Source organism: Delphinapterus leucas, chromosome X (genome assembly GCF_059928025.1).
Source record: "Delphinapterus leucas isolate spDelLeu-1000000601 "Yukka" chromosome X, BTC_Dleu_Yukka2, whole genome shotgun sequence".
Classification (NCBI taxonomy): domain Eukaryota; kingdom Metazoa; phylum Chordata; class Mammalia; order Artiodactyla; family Monodontidae; genus Delphinapterus; species Delphinapterus leucas.
Window position 1 is genome coordinate 57,610,930 of NC_143150.1, and position 25,675 is coordinate 57,636,604.

A 25,675-nucleotide genomic window follows, 5' to 3' on the forward strand; every position below is an offset into this window, starting at 1 on the left:
AGTATAATTGCTTTACAATGGTGTGTTAGTTTCTGCTTTATAACAAGGTGAATCAGTTATACATATGCATATATCCCCATTTCTCTTCGCTCTTGCATCTCCCTCCCTCCCAGCCTCCATGTCCCACCCCTCTAGGTGGTCACAAAGGACGGAGCTGATCTCCCTGGCCTCACTCATTTTAAATAGTTACTCACCAATGCTAAGATCAACATGACATTCATTTGTATTGTTTTAAAGAAAATAAGAACACTTAAATTATGGGAGAATAGGGAAATAGAGAAGAAATGTTTATAAAAAAACGATGCTTTCTTAAAAGCTAATAGAGGAATTGGTGAAAGCGTTATCCAAATAACCATTTGTATAACTGAGGTAAAGTAGATTCCAACTTAAGTATGTGGATTACTACTGGTGTTAATCTTTAAACATTAAACAAGTAAATCATAAACTTTGTGATTAAAAGATTAAGGAATGTCAAGGAGGTCTGTAAAAAATTCTAAACAATGTTTTTCTTTAAATTCACTTTAATTTCCAAAATTGAATGTTACATGGCCATCAAAAATGAGAAAAAAGTTCCTGAGAGCAACAAATAAAACTTTCTGCTAATGGCCCACAGAAAAGAATCCTAGCCTAAAATTAGATAACTGAAAATCTGTTAAGGCCTCATTCCGATAGGGTGATGTGAGTTTAGCCACAAATAGAAAAGTTTTTTTCTACTCCTACTTCAGCTTCTCTACATAGTTTTAAATAGAAAAGAGAGATTGCATTTGTGTAATTTTTGTAAGTATTACCCCAATCTATGCAAAGTTTTAAGGCAGAAGTGATTATTAAATAATAGTTGGCTTTAGTCTATTTTGGTTAATTAACTACAAACTGGAGAAGCCTTTCCCCACCCCAGCCCTGCTGCATTGTTTTGCATGGGAGAATATTAAAGTCTAGTTAAATATCCTAGCTAGCTTACTAACTATGAGAGATTTTTACAGATTTGGATTGATAGTAATATTACCAATATGGATTGATAGTGAAAACAACGGGTAAGGGAGTTAAGGTTCCTGTGTTTTAGAACCCATTACCAATAGCAAGCCAATTAACTTCTCTTGGGTTATTTTCCTACTTATAAAATAGGGGTTAATTATACCTTTCTTAAATATCACACAGGAATAATCCTGCTAGAGGATGTGTGGATTAAGAATGGGACAGGGCTTCCCTGGTGGCGCAGTGGTTGAGTCCGCCTGCCGATGCAGGGGACACGGGTTCGTGCCCCGGTCCGGGAAGATCCTACATGCTGCAGAGTGGCTAGGCCCGTGGGCCATGGCAGCTGAACCTGCGCATCCGGAGCTTGTGCTCCGCAATGGGAGAGGCCACAACAGTGAGAGGCCCGTGAATCGCCAAAAAAAAAAAAAAAAAAAAAAAAAGAATGGCACAAAGACAAGTTCCTCTTTATGATGGAATATGTTACCAATGAGAGAGCTAGCAGTAAGTCTGGACTTGCAACATTTTATGCAATGGAATAAGAAAACCTAGCCAAATCTAAAAAGAAAAAATCAAAGTCTTCAAAGTGAAGGGAGACTGGGAGGAACTGGGAAGGAAGACATTTTGAATGGATTTATTATTTTGGTTTCTGGATCCAGCCAGGCCTGAATCTATCCTCTGAAGTGTCAGTTAAGTCACCCAATAAATTACCTTTTAAAATTAAGCCCCCCAAAAAAGAAAAATAATGGAAAAATCTCACCAGGTTATACAAATATTAGGTATTGTCTTTCTTTTTTCACTATTCCAATTTTAGAATATCAATTCCTCATTCCAAGAGTGATAAGCATCTTGGCATAGAACCATCTCACATCAACATGTCAGTAATATAATAATTCTATTTTTAAGTGATGTGACAACAGTGGCCTATGATTACAGCCTTCTATGAAAATGCTGTCTGTTTTCTTAATTAAAACAGAGATGTGAAAGTGAAAAATAAAAGTAAACTTTTAATTCAAGAAAGGCTTTCCTTTTGCATGTTCCTTAGGTGTATCTGGGTTGGTAAGTGGGATAGGGTGACTCTTCAGCTTAAAAAATTGTATTGCATACGTAAAGAGGATGGGGCATAAAGTGACTAAACAGTTATACAAGTTGAGTTAAACAACTCTTCCTATACTATAGTCAGAAAGACCTGTTAATTAATGAATTACCCCTGTAGACTCTAAAATGCTTAGTAGCAGAACAACCTATTGTTATTTTGTCTTGCAAGTCTCACTATCTTGCTGTCCCTACAACTACAATTTCTTCTATTATGTGAGTGAGATATAGCTAGACTTGTAAGTCTTAGATCTGTAGATGAGATTTTATGTTATCATCATAATTAGCATGACAGCCTTTTAGTCACTGAAAATATTCTTTTAACAATGCAGTGGTAAGTGGTGCAAGCCACTCCATGAAAACCAGGCCCTAAAGTATCAAGTAATGTTTGTCACATCCTCCTAAGAAAGAAATAGAAGCATAATGTGTGCTATAATCTGACAGGTATTTCACAGCAAAGAGGTATGACATGGGCTGGGAGGTACAATCAGTTAAAATAAAGATCCTGTGGAGCATGAAGAAAATGAGAGACAAATACTTCCTGGAATAGAAAGGAAAAAGAATGAGGCCATCTAATGAATCTTACAGGAAAAAAAAATGTTGCTGCTTTAGAGACAGATGCTAGGATTTTTTCTGTGGGGTGTGTGCTACAGCCTTTTCACACTCTATGATGGCAGTTGCAGTAAAGTTTCTTTGGGTGGTAAAAGTCTCCCTCTCTCAAAGGACATATTTATGAGGAAAGAGGACCCACTTCCCACAATCCTTATAATTGCTGGCATGCTATGCATTTCTACTTTATAAGAGAACATTTCTACTTAACACTGGGAATATTATAGTGCCTATGTATATCTTTCAACACAAGACAAGACATTAAAGGGGAGGGAAATTAATGGTTATGAGGGTAGGGCAGGAAATAGTCTATAGAACCCCTAGAGAAAGATGTAAACCACACTCTGGTGGAAGTTAGGAGAAAAGTCTGTAGAGAAATTCTATCTGTTCTCCTTTTAGTTTTTCTTGTCATATCACATACATGGCAAGAAATCATATGTTGATTTCTCTTTTCCAGTCCCCTTACTTGCCCCTAACATCACTTTCCTTGCTATTTTATCAAATCCTGCAATGACAATCTTAGCCCAAGGGTAATTGTTTTCAATAAATATTGGTATGGCATCTTAAGCTCTTTGGAAAAATGTAGTTTTAGTTACCAAGTGAGCAACAAAGAGAGACAATAATGAGGTGTCAAAGGTCAAGGAAGGATAAACACTGTTCAAATTGATTTTGAGAAAAATGGATAAGAATATACATATTCATATATATTTCATAGTATAAATATATTTAAAATTCTATACTATAAATATATGTATATTAAATTACATTGTAAAATATGTGTTCTTATTAACATAGAGATGTTAAAATTGTGTCTGTTGCTTTTAGAGTCAAATAACACTTTAGTCACTTTGCTTTAATTCTTCAGTGGCATCTTCACCAAATGCTGCATAGATGAGATCATGGATTTTACATATCAGAACGGTAAGTTTATACTCTTTGAATAAGCTCCCACATTTTTTTCTGAACAAAAATGATTCAGAGGGAACAAATGGTTTAATACGTTTATTTTTTACATCAAATTTTGCTTAACTTTGACATGTAGGTTGGATTTCTTATCTACTTTTAGTGTGTTAGTATCAAAAAGAAGGGAAAATTATTCAAGATTCCACCATATATCTGAAAAAATATCAGATGAAAAATATTTTCCAGTGTTAAACCATTTTGTGTAATTGTCAAGCATGTAGGCAAAAAAACAAATGTAAAAATTATTCAAAGATATTGACATTCTTCTTGCAAAAGCAGCTCCTAGTGTTTCTGTATTGTTTTGTTTTCTTCCCAAACAAATGCAGTGGCAGAAATGGGAGTAATGCGTCATTGTGTGCCCTTGTACTTTATGATGTTATTTCCTCTGAACTTTTTAAAAAATTATTTTATTTTGTTACTAGAAAGTCAGTTCATGAAGGCTGTTATCTGTTTTCTAAAATATAGAAGTTTCATATTCTGGATTTGTTTTATCTATTATTATTATTAAGATGATGACATCAATTTTCAAAAACTAAAGAAACATGCACTGTATCAGTAGCCCCTAACAATGAAATATAGTCATACAAAAGTTAACTAAGGTATAAACATGCAAAAGGAGAAGTCTCCCTGTGATCATAGAATGATGTTATTTTCTGTTCAGCAGTTCATGCTACTGCTGTTCATGCTAATTAATTAAAGGAGCTGTTGCTGTAATGTGCAAACAGGGAATCTGAGAAACTGAGAGCGCTTTTAGGTCTCCAAGTGAAGTTAAGTCAATCCGGGCATGGGCAATCAAAGGTAATGAAATCACTTGTCAGTGCTAAGCTTGCAAAAACTGTGAAGTTTGACTAGGGAGTAAAAGGATTATAATTAGATTTCCAATAGGATAATAACTAAATGGCAGAATGCAGTAAAGAGAAAATATTACTTTGTTAGCTAATGGTACTGCTGTTCGGTTTTAGTTTTTATCAGCTCACTTGTTGTTGTGCTAATTTAATTTGCTTTTATCAGCAAAAATGCACTACGCAAATGGTACTTGAATGTCATTTGCAAAAATCATTGATCTGAAGGTACACTTAATGACACCCGGTATGTTTATTTTATGTGAAACGGAGATTGATTGATAAGATGGTTGATGTTCTGTCTTGTGGGCCCCTAACTGAGTTATGGGAATCTGTGTGGGAGGATATTAGTGTATACCCTTCACTGCCAGCAATAGTGGACACCGCTATCAGAGTGGGTGTGTATTCATTTTTTAATCACCTTAAAATATACAGGAGGAGTTGCTGTCATAGACTGCTAAAATATAAGGGATACAGAAACCCTTTTATCAGAAAGTGATCTGTGCATGATACCTTGTCTGTCAAACATTCAAAGCATAAAAGACATAAAATAACTAACCTGAAGAGATTTAGAATACATATAAGAATCCTAGTACATGGGCAGTTTGTGGAAATTATCATAAAACTATATATAAGTTTTTTTTTTTTAGTTATTTTACTATTTATTTACTTATTTGGCCGCACCACGTGGCATGTGGGATCTTTGTTCCCTGACCAGGGATCAAACCTGCACCCGTTGCATTGGAAACATGAAGTCTTAACCACTGGACCTCCAGCGAAGGCTCCTATATATGACTTTATTACTTCTAATGATGGCCAAGCAACATTCTTCCAAGTCCTCTTAAGGAAATGTCACAAAACGACTAACTGAATTTCAGAGAAAAAGCACTAAGGGAATAATAGATTTCTATCCAGCAGAGCTATTGACAATAGGAAAAGACTTCACTGATGCTGGAATTGTTTGTTGTGATGAAGATGAGTTGTGGAAATGGCATTGGATTGGCATGCATGAATTGAACCTCACAAACAATGCTGGGAAATAATCTTCCAAGTTAAAAAATGGGTAATTGAGGGAAGTGAAAAAGATGAAAACAGTATCAAAATATGTCACAAAAGAAAGGAACGATAACACACAAGAGCAAAATTATTAGGCAGAATGGAAAAACAATGGTGAAGCTTGCATTTTGTTTTCCAAGCATAATACATTTTCTTTAGTTCATAGGTACATATAAAAGTAATCTTTCAATTCTGAACATCTTAAACAAAAAAGTAATATTATTAAGAGTTTTTTGGTAATTATTTGAATTGATTGATTTGATGAATTATATTTAACTCTGATAATATTTTCTGGCACCTATTCCCCTGGAATAGAATAAATTGGTTTTGCTCATAAAATAATTTCTTTTAGATATTAAATTGTGACTCTACTCTCATATTAATAAAAGGCATTTACTCTAGTTTTTCATAAATTGATGATAGGAACTTTATCATTTACCATGCTTAAATGCTGTTCTAAGAGACGTGGGAATGTGTACTTTTTCATTTTTACCACTTTTATCAAGAATACTATTTAACATAACCTAAAAGGCAGACATTTAGTAAGAATTATTAACCCACCATACTTTACCATATATTGAAAATATTAACCACAAATGCTAGACAATTTCATTTGTAATTTGAAAAAATATATATAAAAGTTAATCCCCTTGCTTTAAAATATGTTCCATCTCAATCCTTTTAAAAGTAAAGCTAATTCTCTCCTGTTTACCCAGTAAAAACTAGGAGAGCTTATTAAAAGCATGCTCGCTGAAAACAAATATTAAATGTGTCCTCTCCTAATCACAAATTAATATGCAAAAGCCATTCTTTGGAGACTCCATTAAAATAAAAAACTGAGCCAAATAGTGAATCTAGCTTTTCTTTATATCGCCTAACTGACTTTCCATGGATAAGTTATCTGTTGTTTGTTGCATGGAAATGAAGCAACAACTTTAGGACAGTTCAAAAATTTATATTTATCTCAGAGTTAGAAAGTTAGTAGAAAGATGTTACTACTGTGAACTAAAATAATTATATATATATATATATACATTAAACAAACAGCAATAAATTGGGAGTATAGGATTAAAGGATAATGAAGGATAATTAAAGGAAAATAAAGATACAACCCAGTGATGGTTTACCTCTTACAGTTACAAAGCTGACCTTACATCCCACAAAGAAAGGTTCAATGAAGCTCAATGCTCCTTAAAGACTGGGTCTATATGTGTGTGTCACAGATTCAGAAGGGATCAAATGCTTCAGACTTGTTCAACCCTACCTTAGATCTATGGTGGCAACCACAACTAGTGGGGCTTTATTTATATGTTTCACTGTGGTGTGCTGATTGGGTAAACACTGAGTCCCATCCAAATTGGCTTTGCTCACACAAACAGAGCCTTTAAGTTGAGGGAAGAAAGCAGGTAAGCAAAAGAGGGATAAGAAACAGCAAAAGCTTTATTGAGTGAGCTAAACATGCATGCTTTCACAAAAGTTAATGCATTAGTTAGTTCTATCCAGCTGCAGCAGAATCAGGCATTACCAGAAGATCCATGATCTCTAACACTCCTGGTTTTGCAAAGATGATGTGCAAAACTACCTGAGTCAGGATTTCTAAATTTTTTGAAGTTGCCATACAAAATGGTGACCCACAGATGAACCCACATGGATCTTTTGGTCACATCCAGTTCTGTTGCCTTCATAGATATCCGTCATTACACCGTGGAAAGGCACAGATTAGTTAAACATCCAGCAGGCAACCTTTCTGTGGTTGTCTTCTTTTTTGAAAGTTAGGAAATCGTTTTCTCATGGAGATGCCTTTTTTTTTTATTAGAGTGAGACATGAATGTGAAAATAAATGTAATCTGCATACAGAGGGCTAGAAAACTGCATTAGAAAGACACTGAAAAACTCCAGTGGTCAATTTTTATTTTTAGCTGTCTTTGCGCTCCAATGAGACTATATTGATTTTTCCCCCTATTTTCTTACTACTAAATACTTTTAAAAATATTATAAAGGATTTAAACAGTTGTGAGAATCCTGTAAATTATGTATTACAAGTCCTGCTCTTATTTTCATATTTAGTTGGTTTCAAAAAGTATCTAAAATTAGCATCAGGACTTAAATATTGATAAAAATGTTGCCTAGAATACTTTGCAAATATTGATAGGTTACGATTATTCTACCTGTGTCATTTACAAACAGTAAAGTAGTAAGATTTAAAAAGCATATTATTTTATATTTCTGAAAGGTAAATTATATTCACATTTTGCATTTTTAGAGTATGCCTAACATATAAATGTACATCCTTTTAATGGATAAACATACAAGAAATTTGCTCACATTGTGTATGTAAAATTATTAGTCTCTAAATACATAGTCTCAATAAACACTGCAAACTTTTTCCTCTATGATGAAGTAAGAAAGTTAAACTTATTTATTTATTTTCCTTATATGAAAAGTATCAACATAGGAGCTTATCCCCTTCCCACCCCCAGGGGTCACATATTAAGCAATTACAGAAAGAAGTACACTGTTTACTGTACCTTGCATAGAAGTACTATCATGAGGAGTTCCACTGTTTTCTGTTTCAATATCTGGAATCCCAGTATCTGAAAGAAGTGACATTCAATATTAAGGTACATTTCTATTTTTCCTGATTCCATTTAAAGTGAAAACTCTGTTCACCACTGCTTTGGTCCTATAGATAACATGAGACTTTGCGTGGCATTTTATTTTTGTTTTTTGTATGTCTATATGTTTTTAATGGTAGGAGGGAGAATTATAAACCATAGCTGAATTTTACAATTGGGCATATATTTCCAGGTATATAGTAAATACTTCTTTATTCATTTTACACTCTAAAGATAAAACTCAGGAAAATAATCTGTCCATAAAACCCCCTCAGACTATCAGGTAACATGCCCTGACTGTGGAATTAAAAAAAAAATTAATATAATTGCATAAGTAGAAGTGCCCCATCCTTATGGTATATTTTCCATTTGTAAAATGTGATAGATGATGAGATTATCTCTATGGTAAATGCACATGAACACCAAAACACAGGCTATTATTTGTGGTCTTTATTTAGTACTGGTCCTAGGGGCCAAGAGATACATGAATTGTTTCAAAAAAAGTTGAGAAAAAGAAACAAAGAGTTGGGTTTTTTATTTTCAATTTTAAATATGAAATGTGTTATCTAAAAGTTATTCATATACATGAAGCATAGCTTAATATGGCCATTTCTATATATATACATTTGCTCAGACACCCTTGGGTAATGTGATAACAGACGCCCATATATCATCCATCAAGGATTGATGTGAGAAAGAAATGATTTGACTACAAGTTACCCATCATGCTGTAGAAACAGCTGCTTTTCCTTTATAACATTGAACACTGGAGCTAGAATGGAATTCACATATGGGTGGATTTCAAAAACGTAAAAAGAGAAATGACAAACCTCCTCAGAACTACATGTTCAGAGCCTCAAATAATTAGAGTGCATAGAATGTTGGCCCCATTGCTGGCTCCCACTGTCTAAGATGTTCCTCAGTATGAGATATTGATGTATTATTATTTATCGTCTCTCTTCTGCGTCTCAATGAGGCATGGATGTCATGAGCTAATAATCTACCTCTGTATTTCTATCGATTGTGAGGACAATGATCCAAGACAGTCACAGTAAAAAGGGAACTGAACTTTTGGAAAGGTAAAAATACGATTGAACATTGTACAGTATTCTCTATTCATTCTTAGTATGGGACACTTGAAGCAACCCCCTTTTAGTTCATGTATGTGTCATGTTAGCTATGGATTATGTGTATTCACGTGTATAATATTCTTAGGCTCATCCCTGTTATGCACACATATCAGTTAGATATACCAGCTGTTAACGTGTTCTGAAAGAAAAATTTGAATAGCCTATGAAATGAAATTATGTTGTGAGGTTTCATAATTTAAAATGGAATCAGAAAAGTTTGGAATTAAGAGATTTCATGACAGAAACACCTCTTCTCACAGGAGCTCCAGGAATTTACTTAGAACATTCATTTTCAACCAGGCACTCTTTAATCCCTCATCACTGATGCAATCTGCATTAAAGGAACCAGAATTCTAAAGCTCATTAAAATAAAGTACACCAAACATCAGCATATTTTAACACGAATGGACCTAAAACACTTACATTTTAGGTGCAGGGAAGTTATCAATATTACTTCTTCTGCAAAAAGCAGCAGGATTTCCTGTTCCTAGACTATTTATATCTCCCGGAATAGGGCTTATTTTGACAGATTTAATTAATGAACTAAAGCACTTGGCCTCAAATCGATTTTTTAATTACTGTATTCCTGGACAAAGCTTCTCCCTCCCTCACTCCTTCCCTCTTTCCTTTCCCTCTCCCCCTCTCCCTCCCTGGCTCTCTCCCCCTCTCCCTCCCTGGCTCTCTCCCTCTCTCTGCTTTGTGTACCTTGAGTGTGAAGGTGCAGTACAGACATTACCTTTCAACATCCTCAATCCACTGTCACTAATAGTGGCTTGCTTAAGTGCTTGCTCCACTTGCTCCCTTCGCTTTGATTCAAATTCTAAGGCTTCTTGTAGTTTTCTCTTTGCTTTTTTCTCCTTCTTTAGGCGCTTTTGCATGGTAGCTAAAATATGGAAAGGGAAATAGTTTGCAAAGGCTTAGTCATTGAAATCAGTTTGCCGGTTTTGATGAATTATAAACCATAGATACAGATTCAGAGAGATATATAAATGTATGAGTCAACATAAGATTAGCTTCTTTTGATTCCGATTATCATTCGACTCAACCAAAGAGTATTCAATCATGCAACCAACTTATTTTTGCTTTCACATCTCCAGTAAGTATGCTCTATAATACACATGTATTTGTATGGTGGTGGTAGTAGTGGTGGAAGATTGTTTTCTACTTTGACTACAGGAATTTAGTGATAGCATGAAATATTTTATAAATTGATTAAGAAAAATATTCTTATTATTCATCAGGTTATTCCTATACATATTTCAAAACACAGAATATCTAAAGATATTTATTGAGTTTCAAAATATGGTATGTCTTTAAACACTCCCGAACATTCTATGAGGTCACCATCACTCTGATACCAAAACAAGACAAAGATGTCACAAAAAAGAAACAGGCCAATATCACTGATAAACATAGATGTAAAAGTCCTCAACAAAATACTAGCAAACAGGATCCAACAGCACATTAAAAGGATCATACACCATGATCAAGTGGGGTTTATTCCAGGAATGCAAGGATTCTTCAATATATGGAAATCAATCAACGTGATACTAACGAATTGAAGAATAAAAACCATATGATAATCTCAATAGTTGCAGAAAAAATTTTTGACAAAATTCAGCACCCATTTACGATAAAAACTCTGCAGAAAGTGGGCATAGAGGGAAGCTACCTCAACATAATAAAAGCAATATATGACAAACCCACAGCCAACTTCCTTCTCATTGGTGAAAAACTGAAAACACTTCCTCTAAGATCAGGAACAACACAAGGGTGCTCACTCCACCACTATTATTCAACATAGTTTTTGAAGTTTTAGCCACCGCAATCAGAGAAGGAAAAGAAATAAAAGGAATCCAAACGTGGAAAGAAGAAGTAAAACTGTCACTGCTTGCAGATAGCATGATACTATGCATAGAAAATCCTGAAGATGCTACCAGAAAACTACTAGAGCAAATCAATGAATTTAGTAAAGTAGCAGGATACAAAGTTAATGCACAGAAATCTCTTGCATTCCTATACACTAACAATGAAAAATCAGAAATAGAAATTAAGGAAACATTCCCATTTACCATTGCAATACAAAGAATAGAATACATAGGAATAAACCTACCTAAGGAGTCAAAAGACCTGTATGCAGAAAACTGTACAACACTGGTGAAAGAAATCAAAGACAATACAAATAGATGAAGAGATATACCATCCTCTTGGATTGGAAGAATCAACACTGTGAAAATGGCTATGGTACTGAAACCAATCTACAGATTCAATGCAATCCATATCAAATTACCAATGGCATTTTCACAGAACTAGAACAAAAAAAATCTCACAATTTGTATGGAAACACAAAAGACCCTGAAGAGCCAATGGAACTGGAGGAATCAGGCTCCCTGACTTCAGACTATATGACAAGGCTACAGCAATCAAAACAGTATGGTACTGGCACAAAAACAGAAATATAGATCAATGGAAAAGGATAGAAAGCCCAGAGGTAAACCCACAGACATATGATCACCTTATCTTTGAAAAAAGAGGCAAGAATATACAGTGGAGGAATGACAGCCTCTTCAATAACTGGTGCTGAGAAAACTGGACAGCTACATGTAAAAGAATGAAATTAAAACACTTCTTAACACCATACACAAAAATAAACTCAAAATGGATTAAAGACCTAAATGTAAGGCCAAACACTATCAAACTCTTTGAGGAAAATGCAGGCAGAACACTCTATGACATAAATCACAGCAAGATCATTTCTGACCCACCTCCTAGAGTAAGAGACAAAAATAAACAAATGGGACCTCATGAAACTTAAAAGCTTTTGCACAGCAAAGGAAAACATAAATAAGATGAAAAGACAACTCAGAATGGGAGAAAATATTTGCAAATGAAGCAACTGACAATGGATTAATCTCCAAAATAAACAAGCAGCTCATGCAGCTCAATATTGAGAAAACAAACAACCCAGTCAAAAATGGGTGGAAGGCCTAAACAGACATTTCTCCAAAGAAGACATATGGATTGCCAACAAACACATGACAAGATGCTCAACATCACTAATCATTAGAGAAATACAAATCAAAACCACAATGAGGTATCCTCTCACACGAGTCAGAATGGCCATCATCAAAAAATCTAAAAACAATAAATGCTGGAGAGGGTGTGGAGAATAGGGAGCACTTCTGCAATGTTGGTGGGAATGTAAATTGATACAGTCACTATGGAGAACAGTATGGAGGTTTCTTAAAAAACTAAAAATAGAACTACCATGTGACCCAGCAATCCCACTCCTGGGCATATACCCTGAGAAAACCATAATTCAAAAGGACACATGTACCACAATGTTCATCACAGCACTATTTACAATAGCCAGGAAATGGCAGCAACCTAAATGTCCATCGACAGATGACTGGATAAAGAAAAGTGACACATGTATACAGTGGAATATTACTCTGCCATAAAAAGGAACGAAATTGAGCTATTTGTAATGAGGTGGATAGACCTAGAGTCTGTCATACAGAGTGAGGTAAGTCAGAAAGAGAAAAACAAATACAGTATGCTAACGCATATATATGGAATCTAAATAAACAGTACTGATGAACCTAGTGGCAGGGCAGGAATAAAGCCACAGATGTAGGCAACATACTTGAGGACACACGGGGAGAAGTGGAAGCTGGGATGAAGTAAGAGAGTAGCACTGACATATATACACTACCAAATGTAAAATGGATGGGTAGTGGGAAGCTGCTGCATAGAACAAGGAGATCAGCTTACTGGTTTGTGATGACTTATAGGGGTGGGGTAGGGAGGGTGGGAGGGAGTCTCAAGAGAAAGGGGATATGGGGATATATGTATACATATAGCTGATTCACTTTGTTGTACAGCAGAAACTAACACAACATTGTAAAGCATTTATCCGCCAATAAAGATGAAAATAAAAAAGATGTATGGAAGAAAAAGAAAAAACATGGTATGTCTTTTAAAGCTTACAGTGTCAAGGGTCTCTTTATTTGAGATGTTACCAGTTTTTAGGGCAAATATCTATCTCTTTAAATATATGCACATATCATCAGACTCTGTCTCTCTCCATATATTTATATTTGAATCTATCTACATTTTAAAGAGAATAACTTTCAGCAATGATTATGTTAAGCAATCTGTAAAGGCACAACAACATTTCTTTCATAAACAGAAAAGGTAATGAAGAGGTAAAAACAATTATAACTCAACTCTCAAGGCCTTATGTCTTAACTAGAAACTTTAACTGCCCTAATGTATGATTGTTACTATTCTCTGAAACCTTGAAATCTGTGATAATTTCTCAAACAGAATTGCTGGGCTCCAGCAATACAGTGGTTCATTGCAGGGTTCTAAGCAGACCGACCTTCACATTCTTCCTAAATTAGTTGTAAAAATTTAAGATATTGATATTAGGACAATAGAAAAATATTCAAGGAACATTAAACAAAATTATAAATTATATGACATTTAAAAAATCTTAAAATTATTCAAATACAATTAAAATATTTTGATTGCACTAAAGTGAATATGATGCTAATTTGAGTTTCAGTTGTATTTATCTCACAGTTCAATGTCTTTTCATATAAATGACCTTCAGCAACTTGAAGACAGTTATTTACTCATCTATATTTATGTTCATTTAAGACAAAAATTCAGAGGACTAAGGTAATCACAAGATGGAAATCTTGGAATAAAGACACCGAGAATATATGGTTTCTGTTATTTTTGCTAAAAGACTATTAAATAAGGTTAAGCATAAAAAACTTTTACTATAATAGTTGTACTAATTATCATGATTCAAATAAAGCATTTAGTAAATTATTTAAATCAAAAACATAGATTTATTCAAATTAATGTATAGCAATGTCCTTGATAAGACAAAATTTTGCTTCTAGTAAAATTATTTATTCAAAAACATTCCATATGTTGATTCCCTTGAAATTTATGATTCCATATATTATAAACAATGCCACAGAATATTACATTAAAAATTATATAAAATAAACTATAATTTATTTAGGACGTACCATGTACTGAACATTTTTTCTAGGACTGTATCTCATTTAAAACTTACAACAACTCAGCAAGGAAGATATTGTTATCTCCATTTTATAGATGAGGGAATTGAGTCCTTGAGAGGTCAAGAAATTTATTCAAGATCCCAGAACTAGTAATTCTCATAGATTGAGGGCCAAAGATTTTATAGGTAGTTGTTTCAAAGCCTGGGGACCATATAGTTGGTCAAGAACCAAGACAGATGAGCTCCAAGCTCTCCTGTAGCTCTATCATTCTTTGTTTCTAAGTGTTTAGACTGCAAAGAATATTATAACATATGTTTAATTCAAGTAACACATTCTGGCTAGGAACAAAAAGGTAGTTAGAAGGAATATATAAGTGTGAAACAATGTTTTTGTTAAAAAAAGATACTCATAGGGATTCTTACTATATACATAGTTTTATATATATATAGTTTACTATATACATATATATAGTTTTACATATGTTCTTTATATATGTATATATGTTGCTACTATTTTTTCTATAAACTTGGGGAGACATTACTTTTTAACTGCAATATCAGTTTTCTCCATTTTTCTTTTCAATCATATGACTTTAGATAAAGAGTTCACCCTTTGTCCTAAAAAGTAGGTTTACTGGGTATGAGATATTTAGGCAACTAGAAAGGAATTTAAGTGATCATGCAGTCAACTATTGTAATAGATGATGATGCTGAGATTCATAGAGATGAAGCAGATAGTTTCTCTAAATCAATGAGGATAACAGAGTAGTTTCTTTTCATTATGCTAGTCATAAGATGTAAAATGTTAAAAACAGTGCTTAGCACATGGCAGACAATTGATAAGCATTAGCTAGTGATGGTAATAGTAGTAGTAGTAGTAGTAGTGATGGTAGTAGTAGTAGTGACAGTAATGACAGTAGTAGTAATGATGATAGAATATTACTAGTGGTATTATTATTATATCATAATAATTGCTAAATTTATTAAATATAAATGCTTCATAGTAAATCTGATAATAGATACAGTATTACATCTACAATGTCTAAGACTTTTTAAAAGACAATAGTTATGATATCAATTATAAAGACAGACCTGAAGACTCTATAAGAAGTTAGTAAATAGAAATCGGTATGAGTAGATCCCTAAAAGTTAGAAGCCAATTTTACTATATGTAGTAGATTTTCCTAAGTCAATTTGTGAATGTTATTATATTTAACGTATTTGGTACTTTCGTATAAATAATTTCCCTACTAAAGAAATGTGCTTTTATGACTCCTAATCATAATAATATATATTGCATCCCAAATATCAGAAAAAAACTAATTTCTCAAAACTTTAAAAAGACAATTTAGCTTCTGTTTAGTAGTATTTAATGACTTTGGCAAGATAAGAAGAGGTTTAATTCTTTTTAAATGTAATGACTGAATTTCCATTTTGAACTGAACTAGTAATTCTTAGGTCTTAAGGAAAATATACAGTAAAATTTCAATTTCTTGATGCAAATTTCAGAATATAATATGCTATATTAGAATAGTATATAGTTAGTGGATTTCACTTGACTAGAGTAATTCTTCCTAGTTTAGGGAGGCATTATCTGGGTTGTGAATTTTCTCTCCCTTTTTGCCTCTCATTCCCACTCTTTAACTCTTTTAATTGACTTTTGCTTTGTGATCATTCTACAGAAGAATAAGCAAAGAAGAGAAAGAAGCTGAAAAGCACAATAGTCACTTTTGCTGCTGTTTTGTATTTTATGGTAAATATAAGGAAGAGGTGAAAATTTTTGGTTAAAGTTTTGAATTTTCTCTGGTTTTGATACAAGCTAGTCTCATTATCCACATCTATAGATTATCAAATGCCTACCCATTGTTAGAAAGTTATTTCTATTTCTGAACAATATTTTCCATTCTCTCACTTTTGTCTCCATCCATACTTATGCTACCCTATTCAGCCCTCATCACCACGGCCTAGATGAGGGCAATCCACTTTTACATAGTTTCCTTGTTTGTAGTCTTACTCCAAGTCCCATCTAATCTATTCCCAGCACCGGAGTGGTCTATCTGATTGAAAGCAGACCAGATCACTCCACTGCTTATCTTTTAATAATTCCCATAACCTACAGGACAAAGTCTAAGCTAATCTTTTACATGATTAAAAATGGCCTTTATGGGTGGACCTTCAAGATGGCGGAAGAGTAAGATGTGGAGATCACCTTTCTCCCAAAAAATACATAAGAAATACATGTACATGTGGAACAATTCCTACAGAACATCTACTGAATGCTGGCAGAAGACATCAGACTTCCCAAAAGGCAAGAAACACCCCACGTACCTGGGTAGGGCAAAAGAAAAAAGAAAAAACAGAGACAAAAGAATAAAGATGGGACCTGCACCACTGGGAGGGACCTGTGAAGGAGGAAAAGGTTCCACACACTAGGAAGCCCCTTTACTGGCGGAGAATAGGCGTGGCAGGGGGAAACTTCGGAGCCACAGAGGAGAGCGCAGCAACAGGGGTGTGGGGGGCAGAGCGGAGAGATTCCCGCACAGAGGATCAGTGCTGACTGGCACTCACCAGCCCAAGAGGTTTGTCTGCTTACACGCCAGGGTGGGCGGGGGCTGGGAGCTGAGGCTCGGGCTTCTGTCAGAGTGCAGGGAGATGACTAGGGTTGGTGGCGTGAACACAGCCTGGAGGGGTTTAGTGCACCACGGCTAGCCGGGAGGGAGTCTGGGGAAAAGTCTGGAACTGTCTAAGAGGGAAGAGACCTTTGTTTCCGGGTGCATGAGGAGAGGGGATTCAGAGCACTGCCTAAACAAGCTCCAGAGATGGGCCCAAGTAGCAGCTATCAGCATGGACAACAGATATGGGCATGAAACACTAAGGCTGCTGCTGCAACCACCAAGAAACCTGTGTACAAGCACAGGTCACCCTCCATACCACACCTCCCAGGAGCCTGTGCACCCTGCCACTGCCAGGGTCCTGTGATCCAGGGACAACTTCCCCAGGAGAACACATGGTGTGCCTCAGGCTGTTGCAATATCACACTGGCCTCTGCCACTGTAGGCTCGCCCCACATTCCGTACCCCTCCCTCGCCCTGGTCTGAGTGAACCAGAGCTCCCTAATCAGCTGTTCCTTTAAAATCATCCTTATGGAACAAAAAACAGATGCCCTTAAGTGACAGACACACAGAGGCGGGGCCAAATCCAAACCTGAACCCCAGGAGATGTGTGAACAAAGAAGAAAAGGGAAATCTCTCCCAGCAGCCTCAGGAGAACCGGATTAAATCTCCACAATCAACTTGATGTACCCTGCATCAGTGGAATACCTGAATAGAGAATAAATCATCCCAAAATTTATGCAGTGGACTTTGGGAGCAATGATATATATATTGTTTTCCTTTTTCACTTTTTGTGAGTGTGTATGTGCATGCTTCTTTGTGTGATTTTGTCTGTAAAACTTTGCTTTTACCATTTGTCCTAGAGATCTGTATGTCCTTTTTTTTGTTTGTTTTCTTTTGTTTATAGTATAGTTTTTAGTGCTTTTTATCATTGGTGGATTTGCTTTTTGGTTTGGCTGCTACTTTCTTTCTTATTTTTTTCTCTTTTTAATTTTTTTTATGTTACTTTTTTCTTTCCTTCTTTCTTTTTTCTTAACTTTTCTTCTGAGCCATGTGGCTGACAGGGTCTTGGTGCTCTGGGCACAAAGGGACAGCCAAGATCAGGACATTGGTCCACCAGAGACCTCCTACCTCCACATAATATCAAACAGCAAAAGCTCTCCCAGAGATCTACATCTCAATGCTAAGACCCAGATCCAGTCAATGACCAGCAAGCTACAGTGCTGGACACCCTATGCCAAACAACTAGCAAGACAGGAACACAACCCCACCTATTAGCAGAGAGGCTGCCTAAAATCATAATAAGGACAGAGCCACCCCAAAACACACCACCGGACACAGTCCTGCCCACCAGAAAGACAAGATCCAGCCTCATCCACTAGAAAACAGGCACTAGGCCCCTCCACCAGGAAGCCTGCACAACCCACTGAACCAACCTTAGCCACTGGGGGCAGACACCAAAAACAATGGGAACTACAAACCTGCAGTCAGTGAAAAGGAGACCCCAAACACAGTAAGTTAAGCAAAATGAGAAGACAGAAACACACAGCTGATGAAGGGGTAAAGTAAAAACCCACCAGATCAAACAAATGAAGAGGAAATAGGCAGTCTACTTGGAAAAGAATTCAGGGTAATGATAGTAAAGATGATCAAAAGTCTTGGAAATAGAATGGAGAAAATAAAAGAAATGTTTAACAAGGACCTAGAAGAACTAAAGAGCAAATAATGATGAACAACAGAATAAATGAAATTAAAAATTCTCTAGAAGAAATCAATAGCAGAAGAATTGAGGCAGAAGAACAGATAAGGGACCTGTAAGATAAACTATTGGAAATAACTACTGCAGAGCAGAATAAAGAAAAAAGAATGGAAAGAATTGAAGACAGTCTCAAAGACATCTGGGACAATGTTACATGCACCAACATTTGAATTACACGGGTCCCAGAAGAAGAAGAGAAAAAGAAATGGACTGAGAAAATATTTGAAGAGATTATAGATTAAAACTTCCCTAATATGGGAAGGAAATAGTCAATAAAGTCCAGGAAGCACAGAGAGTCTCATACAGCATAAATCCTAGGAGAATCATGCCAAGAAGCATATTAATCAACCTATCAAAAATTAAATACAAGGAAAAAGATTAAAAGCAGCAAGGGAAAAACAACAAATAACATACAAGGGAATCCCCATAAGGTTAAGAGCTGATCTTTCATCAGAAAGTCTGCAAGCCAAAAGGGAGTGGAAGGACATATTTAAAGTGATGAATGGGAAAAACCTACAACCAAGATTACTCTATCCAGCAAGTATCATATTCAGATTTGATGGAGAAAATAAAACATTTATAGACAAGCAAAAGCTAACCTTACACCTAAAGCAATTAGAGAATGAACAAAACAAAACAAAACAAAACAAAAAAACCCAAAGTTAGAAGAAGGAAAGAAATCATAAAGATCAGATCAGAAATAAATGAAAAAGAAATGAAGGAAACAATAGCAAAGATCAATAAAACTAAAAGCTGGTTCTTTGAGAAGACTAAAACTATTGATAAACCATTAGCCAGACTCATCAGGAAAAAAAGGGAGAAGACTCAAATCAATAGAATTAGAAATGGGAAAGGAGAAGTAACAACTGACATTGCAGAAATACAAAGGATCATGAGAGATTACTATAAGCAACTATATGCCAATAAAATGGACAACCTGGAAGAAGTGGACAAATTCTTACAAAAGCACAACCTTCCGAGACTGAACATGGAAGAAATTGAAAATATAAACAGACTAATCACAAGCACTGAAACTGAGACTGTGCTAAAAATCTTCCAACAAACAAAAGCCCAGGACCAGATGGCTTCACAGGCGAATTCTATCAAACATTTAGAGAAGAGCTAATACCTATCCTTCTCAAACTCTTCCAAATATAGCAGAGGGAAGAAAACTCCCAAACTCATTCTATGAGGCCACCATCACCCTGATACCAAAACCAAACAAAGATGTCGCAAAGAAAGAACACTACAGGCCAATATCACTGATGAATATAGATGCAAAAATCCTCAACAAAATACTAGCAAATAGAATCCAACAGCACATTAAAAGGATCATACACCATGATCAAGGGGGGTTTATCCCAGGAATGCAAGGATTCATCAATATACGCACATTAATCAATGTGATATACCACAGTAACAAATTGAAGGATAAAAGCCACATGATCATCTCAATACATGCAGAAAAAGCTTTCAACAAAATTTAACACCCTTTTATTATAAAAACCCTCCAGAAAGTAGACATGGAGGGAATTTACCTCAACATAATAAAGGCCATAGTTGACAAACCCACAGCCAACATCGTTCTAAATGGTGAAAAACTGAAACTATTCCCCCTAAGATCAGGAACAAGAAAAGGCTGCCCACTCTCACCACTGTTATTCAACATACTTTTTGAAGTTTTAGCCACAGCAATCATAGAAGAAACAGAGATAAAAGGAATCCAAATTGGAAAATAAGTAAAACTGTCACTGTTTGCAGATGATATATTATACATAAAGAATCCTAAAGACGCTACCTGAAAACTACTAGAGGTAATCAGTGAATTTAGTAAAGTAGCAGGGTACAAAATTAATGCACAGATATCTCTTGCATTCCTATACACTAATGATGAAAAATCTGAAAGAGAAATTAAGGAAACACTCCCATTTAATACTGCAACAAAAAGAATAAAATACCTAGGAATAAAGCTACCTAAGGAGACAAAAACCTGTATGCAGAAACTATAAGAGACTGACACAAGAAATTAAAGATGATAAAAACTGATGGAGAGATATACCATTTTCTTGTATTGGAAGAATCAACATTGTGAAAATGACTCTACTATGCAAAGCAATCTACAGATTCAATGCAATCCCTGTCAAGCTACTAATGGCATTTTTAAAAAACTAGAACAAAAAATTTCACAATTTGTATGGAAACACAAGAGACACTGAATAGTGAAAGCAATCTTGAGCAAAAAAAGGGCGCTTGAGTAATCAGGCTCCTTGACTTCAGACTATACTACAAAGCTACAGTAATCAAGACATTATGGTACTGGCTAAAAAACAGAAATATAGACAAATGGAACGGGATAGAAAGCCCAGGCATAAATACACGCACATATGGTCACCTTATTTTTGATAAAGGAGGCAGAATATACAATGGAGAAAAGAGAGCCTCTTAAATAAGCTGTCCTGGGAAAACTGGACAGCTACATCTAAAAGAATGAAATTAGAACACTCCCTAACACCGTACACAAAAAGAATCTCAAAATGATTAAAGACCTAAATGTAAGGCCAGACACTAAATCTCTTAGGGGAAAACATAGACAGAACACTCTATGACATAAATCACAGAAAGATCCTTTTTAACCCACCCCCTAGAGAAACGGAAATAAAAACAAAAATAAACAAATGGGACCTAACAAAACTTCCAAGCTTTTTCACAGCAAAGGAAACCATAAACAAGATGAAACAACAATGCTCAGAATGGAGAAAATATTTGAAAAAGATGCAACTGACAAAGGATTAATCTCCAAAATTTACAAGCAGCTCATGCAGCTCAATATCAGAAAAACAAACAACCCAATCCAAAAATGGGCAGAAGACCTAAATAGACATTTCTCCAAAGATATACAGATTTCCAACAAACACATGAAAGTATACTCAGCATCACTAATCATTAGAGAAATGCAAATCAAAACTACAATGAGATATCACCTCACACCAATAAGAATGGCCATCATCAAAAAATCTACAAAAAATAAATTCTGGAGAGGGTGTGAAGAAAAGGGAACCCTCTTGCACTGTTGGTGGGAATGTAAATTGATACAGCCACTATGGAGAACAGTATGGAAATTTCTTAAAATACTAAAAATAGAACTACCATACCACCCAGCAATCCCAGTCCTGGGCATATACCCTGAGAAAACCATAATTTAAAAAGAATCATGTACCACTATGTTCATTGCAGCTCTATTTACGATAGCCAGGACATGGAAGCAACTTAAGTGTCCATTGACAGATGAGTGGATAAAGAAGATGTGGCACATATATACAATGGAATATTACTCTGCCATAAAAAGAAACAAAATTGAGTTATTTGTAGTGAGGCAGATGGACCTAGAGTCTGTCATACAGAGTGAAGTAAGTCAGAAAGAGAAAAACAAATACCATATGCCAACACATATATATGGAGTCTAAAAAAAAAATGTTCTGAAGAGCCTAGGTGCAGGACTGGAATACAGATGCAGACGTAGAGAATGGACTTGAGGACACGGAGAGGGGGAAGGGTAAACTGGGACAAAGTGAGAGAGTGGCACTGACATATATACTACCAAAAGTAAAATAGGTAGCTAGTGGGAAGCAGCTGCATAGCACAAGGAAATCAGCTTGGTGCTTTGTGACCGCCTAGAGGGGTGGGATAGGGAGGGTGGGAGGAAGATGCAAGAGGGAGGAGATATGGGGATATATGCATATGTATAGCTTATTCACTTTGTTATAAACATAAACTAAACACCATTGTTAAGCAATTATTCTCCAATAAAGATGTTAAAAAAAGAAAATGGCCTTTATAATTTACCCTCTACTTTTGTTATGCATTATTCCCCAACATTCACTTCATAAAACTCAAAGTCATGGTATTAATACACTGTATATATTTGACCATGTTTGAGGCTTCTTGCCTCCATGCCTATGTTCATTGTTCTAGAATGATCAGATCACTCATTTACTCTCATGCTTTTCTTGCCTTACTGATTCTTCAAGACTCAGGTTCAAGTGTCAGCATCAGAAAACCTTCTTTGACCATCAATTCCCCACCAAGCTGAGCTAACTACCCCCTCTCTATATAAACATATATGATGTACATCATTGTTCTTTCCACTTTGTCTTATACTTAGCTGGTTGGTTGTGCTAGTCCTCTGAAATGTAAATCTTTCAAGGACAGGGACTGAGTTTTATCTTCTAACACCAGAATCTAACATTGTTCTTGGCAAAGAGTAAGCATTTAATACATAAGGAATTGTTTGAATATATATATATATATATATATATATATATATATATATATATATATCCAGGAGTGTTTTGTGAAATTTTGAGAGAACTAAGAATATTCATGTTTCCAAAAATGAAGTGTAGATCTTGCTCATTATGTTTAATTACAAAGAGAAATAGTGTAAACTTCTTACCTTGTGGATTGCACACAGTATTTGATTCTTAGCTTGTCATTTGTTTTCAGCAGTTCCTGGCTATCCCTGAGAATATTTCTATTACTACTGAAAATATCTCCAACACAATCTTACCTTATTCACTTATATTGAACTTGTTAAACTTACTTCTGCTTTGAAGCTCAACTGCGAGTTGTCTTTCAAGGTTTTCTCTAATTTCTCTCTCTTTATAGAGCTCCATTCGCAGTTCCTTTTTTTCTTGTTGAGTCTGCTTCTCTTGGATGTGAGCATTATCCAAAGCCACTTTCAGTAGGCCCTGTCAAAATACAGCAAATGACATGCAGTTCATCTTATCTGTTTTAATTTCTCAAATATGAAATAATTTATGTAGGTGCTAATGTCTTGTATTACATTTATTTTGTTTATAGAAATATTGTTGACCTGAATGTTGGTCAACAGAGTCTCCACAGAGGACAGACTATCAGCAAAAATGAATGGTCCAGGGAATCCAGGAGGCAATGCCTGCCCAGGAGTCAATTGGATCTTGTCCAGGGGTGACTTCATCATTGGAATTTGAACGGGTACCTCTTCTGCAAGAAACAAAATTAATATCAGAAGGTTCATAAACTAACAGCTCAAAATTTTCACTATGTTTCCTTTATCTCTATAAAGATTTTGTTTCTAAAGCTAAATGATGGAAAACTCATAACTGGAATTCATACCTATTTCCCAGCTGTCTCTCATTTCTCAAAATAAATGTTTCAGTAAAGAATCAGTGAAAAATGAACCAACATTTACTGCTAATTGGCATAAAATTTGGAGAAACAAATTTGACATGCTTATTAATATATATAAATTAAATAATCAGATCACTTCCTGGTAAAACACTAATTGCTTTTTATTTTTTCTCTTTAAATCTATCTATATCTATCATCTCCATATTTTAACACCTTTATTGAAGTATAATTTACATATAATAAAATTCATCTATTTTAATTGTATGCATCGATGAGTTTTAGTAAATTTACAGAATCGTACAACCATTACCAAAAATCTATTTTAGAACACCTCAATCACCCCCAAAATACCTCTCATGCCCATTTACAATTAATCTCCTTTCCCATTCCCAGCTCCTGGCAACCACTAATCTACTTTTTGTCTCTATGGGATTGCCTTTTCTGGATATTTACATAAATAGATTCATATCGTAAGTGATCTTTTGTGTTTGTCTTCTTTCACTTAGAATAATGTTTTTGAGGTTCATCCATGTTGTGGCATGTATCAGTGTTTTTTTCCTTTTTATTGCTGAAAAGTTTTCTATTGCATGGATGCATGACTGTCTGTTTAATCATTCACTAGTTTGGCATCTGGGTTGTTTCCAGTGTTACCTTTTATTTTGAAGAATATTTCTTATGAAAAAAAATAACCATCTATGTGTAAAACCACAAAGTGTATATTATCCCCCCTTATATTTTTATATTAACTTCTCCCACACACTAATTACTTTCATGAGATTCCCTCTTAGCTTCATATGAAGAGACACCAATAGAATTTTTGTCTAATAAGATATTTCAGATTTGTTTTGCACAGATACATCTAATTACAAAAGGAATCTCCTCTTACTTTGAGAAGCTAACTACTTGGCTATATACTTGAATTCTGGTTGAAAATCTTTGTGAGATTTATGAACCAGATAGCAAAGTTTCCTCTGTAATTAGGAATTGGGGCCTTTTCGATATATGTAAAGATAAACTGCTACAGAGGTAATCTTGGAATGTAGCCAAACAAACACTGGCATTCTTAAATGGCTTCAATAGCAGTGCACAATGAGTTGATCACAGCACCTCAAACAAAATTACTCTACTCACCAGTAACTGAGCACAAGCAATGTTTGAAAATATGTATCTCTCTGGTCATAAAAATTTTCAGCGACCCCATATATTTTGAGACTCATTCAGTAAAAAATTAGGCTTGAATCTAGACCTAACCAATTTTCACATGGTTTGAAAACAAAAATCTAGCTATTGGTCTAGTCTTTGTAGGGATAGGAATATGGATTTGTCATACAGTTAGAACTCATTTTTCAATTGCAAGCAGCCTATATATTTAGTGAGCAGAGTCTTGAGCCCTATTGATTTCACAGCCATCATGGTTTGCTGTGGGATTTCTTTTGTGGAAAGCTGTGGCATACAATTGCTGGAACTTCTGTGAGATTACTTAATGGGATAGCATTATCTCTGAATGAAATACTCTTGATAGAGATCACCTTTACAATTTCTAATTTTCTAAAACCTATAGGGATAAAAATGCTAATGATTATTTTAGAGAATCAACAGTTTCACCTTATTTGAATACAAAATGTATTTGTTTATCAGTTTTAAAGAATTCAATAGTATGCAAAAAATAGCCTGCTAATTTTCTTTTAGCACAGGAAAATATAATGAACATATTTCCAGGAATTGTTTTTTAGTAAAACTTACAAATAATTTTTTGATCACAAATGCAACTTGCTTGTAAAATTAACCCTAACCTCTTATAGAACATGTCTTCCT

General features: G+C 35.0%; 1 protein-coding gene across 1 annotated transcript in view; it reads right to left on the bottom strand.

Annotated features, from left to right (window-relative positions):
- Nucleotides 1–24,467, bottom strand: part of LOC111178255 (dachshund homolog 2) — a 32,804-nt gene extending 8,337 nt beyond the window's left edge. Inside the window, exons 1-3 of the mRNA XM_089904301.1 lie at nucleotides 23,292–24,467; nucleotides 10,016–10,162; nucleotides 8,063–8,128 (exon numbers count right to left, since the gene is read on the bottom strand). Of these exons, the coding sequence (XP_089760427.1) occupies nucleotides 8,063–8,128; nucleotides 10,016–10,162; nucleotides 23,292–23,364 (286 nt within the window). The 5' untranslated portion in view covers nucleotides 23,365–24,467. The remainder of the gene's footprint in view (nucleotides 1–8,062; nucleotides 8,129–10,015; nucleotides 10,163–23,291) is intronic.
- Nucleotides 24,468–25,675: the final 1,208 nt, after the last annotated feature.